Below are 13,802 nucleotides of genomic sequence, written 5' to 3' on the forward strand. Positions count from 1 at the left end.
AAAAAACCCAAAAGTTTTCTTTCTTTTTTCGCTCTTCTTCTGATTTTGAATCATGATTGTTTTGATACGTGCCTGTAAAATACTGAAGAGGGTTGACCTCCCAAGTGAAAGGAAACCGGTTTCCTGACAGTACTGCTGGTATAAGTCCACAATCCTTGAAGCAATAACTGTCCTAACCACGTTTGGAATCTCCATCTTCTCTCCATTCGACAATTTTAGCGAATTTGTTCCGTACGTAACATCTTGCACGAAATTTGGTCTGCTGATAAAATATAGAAAATGGTCTACTCTGCTTGAATCCAGTCTTGCGAGTGTAATGCTCTCCATCTCTGCCACTGGCTTTCCAACCCCTACCTTAGCGGCATGCCTTCTTGCCTCATCTACAGCCCAAATGCTTAATTCAGGAATAAGCAGCTGAAGTTCTGCTTTAGTGTAATCGTTTACAAATACTGACAGGATTTGCCTTTTAGTGAACCAACTGTTGGCCTCTCCGTACAATTTAATCAGGCGCGATATTTCGCCAATATCAGCATCTGCGCTCTTTTGCCCCTCTTTTTCCTCCATATAATTCATCAACTCTGAAAGTAATTCTATGGCTTGCCTTGGAGCGAGGCAGTCCAGAGCCACTTTAACGATCTCTTTCCCTTTCTGTCTGTAATATCTCTGTGTGCTGGGTCAAGCTTCTTTCCAAGGTATGCTCAACTGATGAACCACTGGATCTACTCTACCACGAGCACAAGGAGCTGAGCGGATAAACTCATTCAACGCTTTCAGCCCAGATTTGACACATGGAGTAGAACACCATTCTTATGAAATGTCTTCTTCTGGCAATGACTCACCTAGAGGACTACCAGTGCTCACTTCATGTTCATTACACTCACCCTAGAAAAATAAACAGCGATGCAGATGATTGATATCGTTTATGTTAAGTGTTAAATCAATGCATGAGTGAAAATAAACATACCGCACACCCATCCACAAGTTGAATTTCTCTAACGTTTATGAAATCGTCTAATTTATTGGTAGGGTTTGAATCCAAAGGAGCCGCCTGTTCCTGAAGACGTAATAATGATAATTCAGTCATTTACATTACTACTACTAGACGAACTTCGAAGTAAACTCCATTCGGAAATAGAAAGATCAGGATAGAAGGAAAAGAAAATAATGAAAAAAAAAATTATTTAAAGAGAGGTATTCAAAACTTCATTGAAATAAGGAAAATATTATTCATCGTAGATGACTGTAGATGTGCGTGGAGAATTTTAAACCGTAATTTAGTTTTTTAAAAGGATAAGCAATAGCCAAATACCGTTCAACGGATCAGTCTAGAAGAAGCGTCCCTGAAAGGAAACTCACCACATGGCTTTTAAGATCGCCATGAGGAGGATTCTCAACATCCCCTGTGTGTTTGGATGTCACCTGGTAAATGTGAAATATTAATAATATTACAAATAGAGACTTATTAAATGAAGTTCAAACGAAGGAAAGAAAGAAAATAAATAAATGAATACATAAGGGGAAAAAGAAAGAAAGAAAGAAAGAAATGAACTAACGAACGAATTGACGAACGCACATACAGGAGAATGAATGAAGGAAAAAAAAAATTGTGAATCAGCGATCAAGTGGGCGAGTAAAGAATTGAAAAAATGAAAGAATGAGTGGATTGGTGAGATGGATCCCAGGCAGAACTCTGAGCTATATAAATAATTTTATAACGTAATACTTTTTAGGCTGTAACTGCCTGATTTTCTTGTAAAAATTAAGGTGAGACACCATGGGATCGAACTAGTAACCACAGCGACTTTAGTTGTTTCCTCATAATTCAGACTTTGCTGCAAAATTTCAAAAAAAGAAAAAAAAATCGGGTGACCAACTGAACCACTTTTGAGGTTAATATATACTCACCTGAAGTATTTGTTTTTCGCTTTTCCCTCTCTCTTCTAAATGTAATTTTCTACACCTAATGCATATACCTAATTTTTAAAAAACAAAATGAGTCAGTATTGGAAAAAAAAGAAAGAAGAAAGAGGGAAGCTGAGAAAACCACATAGTTGACAAATACCTGATCCAAATGGGCACGAGAACTCCCCAGTAAACTTGAATCTCTTTTGAAATGTCCAACGAAATCCCTCTTTCAGGATTAGCCCTGCTTCGGCCATGAAGTGGATAATGGCATTTTGTGACTGGTCTACTCGAATTCCAGATAGTACCAAAAATATCTCTTTGCAGGGGACAGATTGTGAGCGTTTCACCATCTTCATGAAATAACCCAGCTCTCAGAAGTATCAGCTGCCATTCACCTTTAATGTTTACTTGAGATATTTTCAGCCGTTAAAGGTGACTGGTTATATCTCTCCTGCAAATACGGTGTGGCACGTACTCTTTGATGTTACGATAGTGCTTCGAATTGCCACATGGTATGGACGAGTGTTTTGAAAACGAGCAAGTTAGACTTGCAGCCATAGAAGAAAATGCTAGGCCAGCATACGACCCTGTCTTCTACAATATAGGTTAACAACTTCGTGTATGAATTCAAATGTTCTTACAGCTGTACTGAACTTTCGCGCTTTCCCGCCAAAGCAATTTACATAGAGGAAAATCGCAGACCGCAAGATTTGCGGCCTCGAAACAAAGATGGCGGTAAGCAAATGAACACATGTTTGTAAGTCGTAGTTTCAATCGCTTTATAAGACGCATGAAGACGCTCGAAAAAGATATTTTCCGTCCTTCAAGCAAAAGAAATAGCATTTTTTGAAATGAAAGTTACTTTTGATCGTTCTAATGGCGGGAAAATATTCACGAGACAGGTTGTGGCTGTTCTCCAGCTACACGCTGAAGTAACATCATTTCGTCGAAAAAAGAAGACTTTTTACAGGGATTACAGCGGGAAAATTACTCCCTTTTGCCTCTCTCAGCTACAGAGGTATGTTTTTGAAGTGTTATGTTGTGTTTTCGAGCGATCAATTAAGTATCCCGTTCCATATATTTTTTGGCTATTTTTAATAAAATGATTGTGTTGGCCCATAGTTTGTCATAGTTCCGAGGCTGAAGTGTCCATAATTTGACAATACCCAGATTTTTGAAAGCGTACAACAAAACTCCAATTCATTCTCTTAACAGAACCTACATTAGATTCATTGTAAGGTTTGCGAGAAATTTTAGATAAAATTTTAAAAGTGCAATATTTTTCTAGCTTCTAGAAAACCGCTGAACTGCCCTTCAGTTAGTACACGGTCATCAGAAGTAACAAGCCTCAATATTTCTGGTTTATACGTGTAGTCGAAGTTAAATCATTGATCTCGACCGCCGGCTACTCATTTATCACTCACGTCGTAAATTAATTGTGACCAAGGCATTTAAACTTCAGGAAATTTCGGCCTTCTATGACAGTAAAAATGGTCTCCCGAGGGGATCCCCCCTCGTATACACAAAGGAAAGGAGCTTGGACCCCAATCATAACATATTTGAAAATAGTGCACTCAAGTATACTTACATACAGAATATTAGCCAATTCTGTGATCTAGCCTGTAGCACCCTCTGCATGGTTTTGCATGGTTTTCTCATGGACAGCCTCTTAAGGAGGTAAGTTTCTATAGAAACTGTGGTGTGACGTCGGTGGGGGTAACAAGGTATAATTTGGTTTTCTCAACTAACTTGAAATTGTAAATTGACCACCGTACAGAATAAAGAAGTTGACGTTTCGAGCGTTAGCCCATCGTCAGAGAGAAATGGAGGAATTGTGAGTTGTGCGTGTGTTTATATGCAGAACGTGGAGCTATGCTATTGGTGGGAACATGGTCACGAGAAAAACAAGAATAAATTGGTAGAGTGAAAAGTGTTCGTTGATAGCTATCGGATTAAGAGTGCCGATTTGAAAGGTAAACTTTTGTTCAAGAGTTTTGCGGCTTTGCGAGCTACCTAAATGTAAGGAAAGACCGCAGACTGCCATATGCTGCTTAGAATGATTAGGTCGATAAAAGTGTCTGGCGACTGGTTTTGTTGTTCTCGGAATCGGTCACCTAGTCGCTTTCCTGTTTCGCTGATGTATGATCTTTTCGCAATAAGTGCAAGTTATGTTATAGATGACATTGGCGGAGGTGCACGTAAGTGATCGGTCTTCTCTCCGACGAAGGGCTAACGCTCGAAACGTCAGCTTTTGTAATCGTTATGTTGGCTAATTTACCATTTCAACTTTGTTGATCTATCCAAATTATTTCGTTACACCCACCGACGCAGTCCAAAAACAATTTTTTTCGAAACTATCAGCCTTTATTCTTAATGGATCGTTTGGATCCCGATATTTTCTCAGCGTTGTGAATGAAAGGACAAGTTTTGTATCGTGCGCGAGCGTATTGAAATGCTTCAGGTTGATCATTATGAACTTCTGACCAAAAAGTTGCCTACGTTTTTGTCACGTTCGAATGAAATAAGTGGAGGTTGTGAAAAGATAGTCCCAGTCTCTGGATCGTTTAAAGTAGTTTAAAGTTTTTAAAAGTAATGCATTTAACAGCGCTGTTATGAGGGTGAAATGTGAGAGTGAATGCAATGCAGTCGGAATTTTCCTTCGGTGACGTTTGTAGTGCTGGGTGTCGATCAATAAGTTGGGCTCAGTGGTGACCCCGCATTTTCGAAAAACCGGCACATTGACTTTACTTTGTCGACGAAGTCATAGAAACTGAGAAAAGAGAATGGAATTCTAGACATGAGGTGAATGGGAAGATGAATACAATAAGTAACTATGTGAATCTGTAGGTTTGTAATACACACTAGTGCATAAACCGTTGGCTTCAATTGAGACTTTGATATCTAAAGAGGATAAAGAATTACAGGAAATTTCCCAGGTATATTTTAAGTCGGGTGAAAGGAATTGACTGCGGTTATGAATTGAGTTTGCTCCTCTCTGGTAGAGGAGGTAGCATTGATACAGTCATCAATGTAGCGACCGTGGAGTTCAGGTTTAAGGCCATTGTATTGGCTGAAAAATTGGTGTTCGAAAAAACCTACAAAGGGATTGGCATAGCTGGGTCCTATTTTGGTACCCATGGCTACGCCATTAGTTTGTTTGAAATAGCTGTCCCCAAATGAAAGACAATTGACTGTAAGCACTAGTTCGGCTAGGCGAAGTAGTGTTCCAGATCTAAGTTGATCAAAAAAATGTTTGGGGGCCAGAAGATCTTCGCAATCGGGAATGACAGTATATAGAGATGTGATGTCCACAGTGAAAATAAGTTTGTCTTGGTCGAGGAAACTAAAGTCGCGAAAAATTTGAAGATCGTTTTGGCTGTCTTTGATATATGATGGCAATGTTTTGACGATGGAAGCCATAACTTTGTGTAAATAGTTGGAAATAAGTTCGGTAGGACAACTGCAAGCCGAAACAATGAGCCGACCTGGGTTGTTTGGTTTGAGTTTTAGGCAAAAAGTAAATACAGGAAGCTCTAGAAGTGGTAATGATAAGAGTTTTTGCAGTGGCAGGCAATTCTTGTTTCGCTATTAGTTCGTTAATCGTAGTATTGACAGTGTTTTGTTTAATGGAAGTGAGATCTTTGTCAATCTTTTGATCAAAAGAGGTGTCACGATGTTGCCACAAATCTTCTTTATAGTAGAGGTCGGTCCGCCAAAAATCTACTGCGCGCCCTTGTCAGCCACTTTGATAACAATCTATTTGCGTTTTTTTTAGACTTCTTAGTGCCGACGACTCTTCAGAAGAAAGCTTGGAAAATTTAGTGCCACGATTGAATTTAAGTTTGTTAATATACTACTTGTATAAACTTGTACTACTTGTTCCCTGGGCGTGATTTTAGATTCCCATCTGAGTTGTGATGAACACATAATTAAGACCGCGTTCTCATGCATGTCCCGCCTTAGCCAAATAAACCGCGTTGAGCATGAGATAAAAGTACACTCCTGTTGATTATCAACTCTCTAGTTTTTAGTAAATTATTTTATTGTTCTAATGTATGGGCAAATACATCGAAATGTAATATTAACAAACTGCAGGCTGTGCAAAACTTTGTCTGCCGCATTGTGAGCGGAGCGCGTTAGTACGATCATATTACGCCCATACGTTCGTAAATGGCTTGACTGGCTATCTTAGACAAGCCAGCTATATCATCGAAGTGCTACAATTGCATTTAAATGTATGGCGGGCCACGCCCCTAAATACATGTCCTCAAAATTTTTAAAGCGAACCGAGGTGAGCGGTCGTAATACAAGAAACTCACAATTACGTATGATGGACGATAGCGCTATTTGAGCAATAGCGAAATTCAGACCTGAAAAAAATCAGGCCTGTACGGGACTCGAACCACTGACCTCTGCGATACTAGTGCAGCGCTCTAACCAATTGAGCTAACAAGCCAACTGAGAGCAGGCCGTTAAGTTGATTCGTAATGAACCCGTGAAAGTGATAAATGAGATAGAATAAATATATGAAAATCATAAATATATAAATCGTCCATCATACGTATCAAATACCGCAGTTCAAAATATATGATTTTCATATATTTATTCTATCTCAAACTCACAATTGTTGAATATTCCACTTTTTAAAACCGCTAGCGGCCAGAGAACTTTTTATTATAGAATAGTTAACTTATGGAGTTCTTTAGATCACTCTCTTAAATTGTGCGATTCAGTCACTGACTTAAAAAATCGCCTGAAAACCAACCTACTCAAAGAAATGTAATTTTCTATTATATATTTTTATAATTTTTAGAACCTTCTTTGTATGTGTTATGAGTCTTGGGATCGTATTTTAGTCATTGTTATTCTTATTTGTGATTAGTAACTCTTGTATATTGTCTTTGAAAAACCTCCTTTGGGGAAAGTCAATAAAGTATGTAGGTATGTAGGTATGTATGTGTCAATATCGTGGCGACATTTTTTATAAAAAATACTTAATTATGAACTGGCCCACTGGGAAGAATTTCATTCCCTTTTCTCGGTTTCCATGACTTCGTCGTTTATGCAGTGATGACTGATTTTTTCGAAAAATTAAAATCAATGTGCCAGCTTTTCGGAAAATGCGGGTCACCACTGCGCCCAACTTATTGATCGACACTCAGCACTACAAACGTCACAGAAGGAAAATTCCGACTGCATTGCATTCACTCTCACATTTCACCCTCACGATGACGCTGTTAAATCCATTATTCTTAAAAACTTTAATACTTCAAAACGATCCAGAGACTGGCACTATCTTTTCGCAACTTCCACTTGTTTCATTCAAACGTGACAAAAACGTAGGCAACTTTTTGGTCAGAAGTTCATTTCAAACTAATGATCAACCTGAAACTTTTCAATACGCTCGCGCACGATACAAAACTTGTCCTTTCATTCACAACGCTGAGAAAATATCGGGATCCAAACGATCTATTGAGAAGACCGATCACTTCAGGTGTACCTCCGCCTATGTCATCTATTGCATAACTTGAACTTATTACAAAAAGATATACATCAGCGAAACAAGAAGACGACTTGGTGACCGATTCCGACAACACCTTCGCGACGTAGAAAGGAATGACAAGAAGGCAACAAAACCAGTCGCCAGACACTTTAATCGACCTAATCGTTCTAAGCAGCATATGGCAGTCTGTGGTCTTTCCTTATATTTAGGTAGCTCGGAAAACCGCAAAACTCTTGAACAGAAGTTTATCTTTCAAATCGGCACTCTTAATCCCATAGGTATCAACGAACGCTTTTCCTTCTACCAATTTATTCTTGTTTTTCTCGTGACCGTGTTCCCACCAATAGCATAGCTCCACTTTCTGCATATAAACACACGCACAACCCACAATTCCTCCATTTCTCAATGATGAAGGGCTAACGCTCGAAAAGTCAGCTTTTTTTTTACCTGAAAATTACGTAGCTAATGGAATCTCCGGCCCCCAAACTCCCACCCCTTCCCCCACTTTCATAATACATGCGTCAGGCCACGAGTAAGCCCACTCACAACTGATCAAGAACAAATATGGTTTTTTGAGTCGCGTAGGCAATGGTGATAAGCATAAAAAATATTGGTGGAACTTCAGATTTATAGATCCTTGGCAAATAAATGAAGTAAATTGTAGCCGCTGATAAACGCTGCTCGGATCTATATTAAGAGTTACCATTACGACATCGAGTGGGGCCTTGTGTTTGATGACCCACAAGAGAGAACTTCGAATTTATTTCAATTTCTTTTACAGATGGTCTGCCCTCCTCCCGTAAAAGACGCAGTAAAAGCGAGAAAAGAGAAATTACAATCGCAAATTGCACCAGAAATAACGATTGCGAGGTAACAGGTCCAAATCGTTTTGGCTGACGCATTTTCTTTTAGGAGAAAAGTCTTCACTGCTAAGATCCCTTGTTCATTAAATACTGTTTTTAATTGGTTCCTAGTTAAAGTGTAACACCTCTTAAGGCACATTTCTCCTGGCTCTTAATTTTCTTACATTTATTGAAACATCGCTTCATATCTTGTAAGATTTATCGAAAATTGTTGTGTTCGGTAGTAGACAGGAAATGCATTCGGTTAACAATTAAACAAAATTGCTGCCGTTTAGAAAATATGAGTTAGCCACAGGGACTTCGTGTAAAATGTAAGATGAATACACTTTGAAAGCATTTTTATGCGAATACGATAAAGTGGTAATTAAACCAAATGGGCACACACCTGCAGATTTTCACCGAAGAACTGTTTGACTGATGTACTTTTGAAAGTTTTCTGTTTGCAGCGTATCACTCTGGTTCATGCCAAATGTCCTGATCACCATCTATTCTTCAAAACGTGATGCGAAGTCTCAATCGCCAAGAGCCAATATCATCTAATTTGTTTGTTAAAGATTAGTGATGAATGGATTTGGGGCCAATATTGTCTTAATCATTATTAAGGTAACAATTTATGGTCGACCGGTTCTAATTAGAAAACAAAGTCATCTTTTGAAGTATATTTTTCAAAAGTAAATTACGTATTAGCGTACTGAAGCTTTTTTTTTAAACGTGTTCCTTTTGTTATTAAACCTTGAAATAGAAAAGGGGAATGCTATCACTAAATACAGCAACAATTTATATCCTAGTTGTGATGATCAAACGACATTTTCCCGTTAAATTCAAACCCAAAGACTCAGGTTAATTAAAGGCTTCTTTGACGTTATTGATTTTTTCCCATCTTTTACAAAGGCTAAGTGATAAATGCCCAGCTCAACAATGGTATTCGTAAGAACAAAGCCGGAACCGAAACCCGATAAAACACTCACGCTCGTTTCTTAAACAGCACATAATTTACAGTTCAGAGGAAAAACGAAATGACTGATGAGGAAATTTTCTCCATGAGGTATTTCATTTACTTATTTGCAATGGGCAGTTTTATACTAGCATGGTTGTTAAGCATGCACCGATCTTGGAAACTGAACAAAAATATGTACCTATTTTTTCTCCTCTTTTCGTATGCTGAGTTATCCCTTGAAGACGGAAAGAATTTATAAACTCACTACTCCTCAGGAACAGGTAACGTACTCAATGAAAATTTATTTTCGAGCACCAGTGTACTGTTAGGGAAACTTGCTAGCAAGTGCTTTTCCAGTAATTGCAGTGGACTGGAGTCCTAACCGGTCCAGAAGAAGTGGCGATACTCTTGCTCGATTTTTGATAAAGAAGTTGATGAGTTTTTGGCTACTAATAGCGTTGCTTTATTAGCTTCACTTACTTGCATGAGTCATTTGTTTCAAAGGGCATACATCGTCACAAAGTACATATAATGGACGGTTTATCTTCTGTCAGGGGAGGAAGAGAAGGCTAAATGTTTGGCTTGTTTGAGAAAGCGCCAGCTACTCAGGTTAAACTTTGATTTAGCAACATTCCATGCTATTCTAAGGATTTCAAATGTACTCTTCTTTCTAGTTCGGGGTAAAAGAAAGAAGTGTTCTATAAATGTTGAATCTGTGCATCTTCGTACTGCAGTTTGCAAAATGTTCTGTTTCAAATTTTGTTTGGCTTATATGTTAGAAAGCAGAAAAATGTCCAACGATAATAAAAAAAAAAAGCAAAATAGGCACCCAGTTATATGGTGCACCTTATTTAAAAGAGCTGGCGAAACAAAACAATGAAATCAACCATCACTGAAACAGTCCTTTTTTATTGTATTCTCTTGAATCCCAAGTTTGATATGAAGTTAATGTTTTCCTCCATGAAGTGGGAGTTCCTGAAAGAAAGGGTGATCAATTTTTCGGTTAAAGATGTTATTGCTGACTTAAATTATATCGTTGTAAACATAGGAAGGAGGCAGTGGGGGTGATAAGTCTAACTTGAGGCTCTCAAAGAGTCATGGACTTATAAAAATGTTGCATTGTGGTGAACCTTTACCTTGAGGCGCAGACCTCGAGCTCTGATTATGTAAAGCTCTCTAACGTTACGGGTATTTATGAGTACTTTGTCCTGCAGTTAAGGCCCTCTAAATTCCAAATCCAGTAAACTTGCACATGTTTGAAAGTTCTCTTTGTTGAGAAGGTTAATTGTCTTAGTCAGCTTGAGTTTGATTGAATAAAATAAAAAAAAGGTGGTACAGGCTGTGCTCGCATTTTACAGCTCTCCGATGTTCTAATACTATATAAGTTACTGAAACGCAATGGTGAACTGGTGATTTCTAGGCCCCTTTCACTGTCTCCGTATTCGTTTGAAAACGCAACTTTTCTTCTCCGTTTTCAAAAAAAAAAACGCGTCCTCACGTAACGTTTTCGCATCGTTTTCGTCCGTCCACACGTATATGATGAATCGATTTGAGAACGATAACTTTTATTGATAACCCGACGATGCATGCTTGGCGCATGCGTATTCGCTATTATGAGCCCGCGAAAGGGATTAGAAGTAAAAGTTTAACGTCAGCGTTTTCGAAAGGTTCCGTTTTCGTTCGTTCACACATACACGAGAAAACCGTTTCAGTCCGAAGAGCGTTTTCAGTAATCGTTTTCGTTCGGTACTTGCGGATGGAAGCCTTAGCTGTAAAGAAAAATTTGCGTTTTCAAATGAAAAAGAGTAGACGGGTCTTAGCTAAGTTCATTTGCCTCCCAACTCCTGGTTCAGCAATGCCGGAATTAAACAACGTGCGCATGCGAGTGAGTAGAATAATTCTGAGTTGTTCGTTTCAAGTCTATACTGCTTCTTTATAGAATGTTTAATTAGCAATCTAATTTAGAAAAGGATTAAATATTTGTAGAGCAACAATATTTGTCAAATTTAAATGAGTGACATACACTTCCATGAAGAAGGAACACAGCGTGCACGGGTGCACGGATATTCCGTGCACGGAGAGATTCGCCTTTCCTCGCATTGGAAACCTTTGGGGCAATCCAAAGACTGAAAAAAAAGAACACAAAAAAAAACTTTGATTTGTCTACGCTGTTGAAGATTTGTTATCAAGAAGTCCATACATTAGGAGTCACAATCAGGAATCGAATCGTGGACGCTTATTGAAAAGCTGCATGATGTTTGCGGGTTCCTTTACATTAAAATCAAATACGCCAAGTGGACCCTACGATAATGATGTAACGCCGACGTATTCTATTGCGTATGCTAGTTTGCAAAACATCCTCTTGGATAGACCTTTGTCTTTGTCGCGGCTTGCAACGCAACCCACCTGGCAAGTCTTCTGCTTCAATGAGACTGCACTTTGGTGGACTGGGGAAGACTGGCACTGGAAGCATTCCAGTAGGAGAGTTTTTGGTGTTGACCTCTGCTTGATAAAATGTCCTTCGAAAGAGAACTGGATAATATCTCCGTTTTGCAGATACTGGTTCCACGCAAATCCTTGAAACGAGTAAATTGTTTCTACGGAAGAAACGTTTGTTCTTAAAAGGATAACCAGCATAAACATCAGAACTAGTTGGTCCATAATACCAGTGACATCCAGAGAAAATCAACTCGAGTATTATATAGGTGCTATTAAATTTTCTTTAGAAATACTAATGTATCACTGGTGGTGCAGGCTTATTAAATGAAGGAGTGATAAGCTATTTGGGGTTAAATGATTTTTCTAAGATCTCTTGAGAATAATTTCAAGAGACTAAGAACTAGTGATGTGATCTTGGTTGAAACAACGTAAGTTCTCGTTAAGTGAAAGATCGTTAAATAAACGCGATAACATTCATGTTAGAATGAATAGTCGATAAAGCAAAGAACTAGAGGAAAAATGTTTGATTGCTTCTTACTAAATTTGTTGTGGGAGACGAGCACGGCATTCCAGTGCGACACAATTTCCAGTGGATAATCGTAGAAGATCGTCACCTGCCAGTTTCCATTCATAAACCTCTTAATCTTCGCAAGGATTGTAATTACGTATCCTGAACACCACTCATTGTCGATTATATGTTCGATGTACCTAAAACAGAAACAAGAAGGTGCCAACAATTGAACCTTCGATGTTTGTGCTCTCCTCTGGCAAGCTAAACTGTTTTCACTTGCAATAAAAATACCATAATTTTAACCCATGACCTCTGGGACACCGGTGCAGTGCTCTACCTACTGAACTAAAAAGCCAACTGGGAGCTGGTGAGAGGTCATGTTTCAAATCTTGTACAGGCCTGAATTTTTTTCAGGCCTTATGTCAACTGCTGCTTAAATAGTGTTCATAGCTGCGAAGATCGCTTTCATATTAATTTTCATTACTGCCAGAAAGAAAGAGACAGTGTTAATTACTCTTCGTAACCGGTATCAGCGACATCTGGACAGGCTTTGCAATTCAGACCGCCGCAATCGATGGCATGTTCTCCTTGGTTTTGTACCCCGTCGTCACAAGTGGGTGGAGGCGGAGGTTTTACTACTCCACAATTGGGCTGCTTGGGATCCCAGGCATCCTAAAAATAGAAAAATAAACAGCCAAAAAGTAAGAGATAATGATGACAGATAATGAATGATTAATAGAACGAAAAATAAGGAAGAGAATGAAAAACAAATGGGGGATGGATGGATGGATGATTGGTGGCCATGGGTGGATGGATGCACAAGAAAGAATACAGGAACTCAAGGATGAGTGAAGGAGTGAGTGGATGTATGATACGTAAGTCTGTGTAACGATAAGCAACTTACAGTAATTTTGTCCATGCCAAGTTCGTGCTTGCAAACAGCCGGCGACACAGACACCTGACAAGTGATCCTGGGATCACAATCTACGTTGATTGGCACTTCCCTTATGCGGTCATCAATTGCACCGACCTTATCTGGATGGAAACAAAAGTCTCCAAGTTTTGTATCCTTGGTAAGGCTCGACAGAGGGAGACCAGCTCCTGGGGGACCCAATCTACATTGTGGAACAGGTGGATCCTTAGCCGTGGTACAATCCAGACTGGGGTCACCTCCTGTGACACGAAGCTTTGCACAGTTGTAGTAGGGCTTCAGCTCGATGCCTATGGCCGCTTTGTACTGTAAAATGTAGATGCCGTCAGCAAGGTTGAAGGGAATGGTAATGGTTGTATCGTAACGCTCATCGTCGAGTATGTCTGCATAAAATATGAATTACAATCAGCCGACTTCTAGAAGTCCAGAACTTTTGAATATACCTTAAGGTGAATTACCGACTCTATGGTACTGTTGGATTTATAATTTACTGACTAGTACTCAGCGCAAACTTCTTTTATCCAATTCGTTAAAATTTCAGGGCAAAAATAGCCGATAATTTTTCATGACCCCTTTAAAACTGCCTATCATCTTTACTCAGCTTTGAAACTATTTTACTTCCACCTCTCTCAACAAATATTGGGTCAAAAATAAATTCGCATCCACACGGACCAAGAAATTTAGGAAGTGTGTTTATTTTTTGCATAGAAAAC

General features: G+C 39.0%; 1 protein-coding gene across 1 annotated transcript; it reads right to left on the minus strand.

The window, feature by feature from the left end:
• Positions 1 to 9,631: 9,631 nt before the first annotated feature.
• On the minus strand, positions 9,632 to 13,795 carry LOC148735835 (uncharacterized). Its single transcript, XM_088753001.1, has 7 exons — positions 13,708 to 13,795; positions 13,063 to 13,472; positions 12,673 to 12,830; positions 12,186 to 12,355; positions 11,615 to 11,805; positions 11,232 to 11,334; positions 9,632 to 10,183 (listed from the first exon to the last, which is right to left on the minus strand). Coding segments are annotated over exons 1-7 (1,122 nt in total). The 3' UTR covers positions 9,632 to 10,181.
• Between the last annotated feature and the right edge of the window lie 7 nt (positions 13,796 to 13,802).

The sequence above is a fragment of the Stylophora pistillata genome, chromosome 3 (genome assembly GCF_964205215.1).
Source record: "Stylophora pistillata chromosome 3, jaStyPist1.2, whole genome shotgun sequence".
Lineage (NCBI taxonomy): Eukaryota > Metazoa > Cnidaria > Anthozoa > Scleractinia > Pocilloporidae > Stylophora > Stylophora pistillata.

What these genes read in the sequence shown, in the direction of transcription:
- LOC148735835 (XM_088753001.1), bottom strand. Translation starts at nt 13,795, where the DNA reads ATGCAAAAAATAAACACACTTCCTAAATTTCTTGGTCCGTGTGGATGC. An exon ending in TTGGCATGGACAAAATTACT is followed by an intron (nt 12,831 to 13,062) that starts GTAAGTTGCTTA and finishes TTCTATTTTTAG; the next exon opens with GATGCCTGGGATCCCAAGCA. An exon ending in GCTGATACCGGTTACGAAGA is followed by an intron (nt 12,356 to 12,672) that starts GTAATTAACACT and finishes TTTCTGTTTTAG; the next exon opens with GTACATCGAACATATAATCG.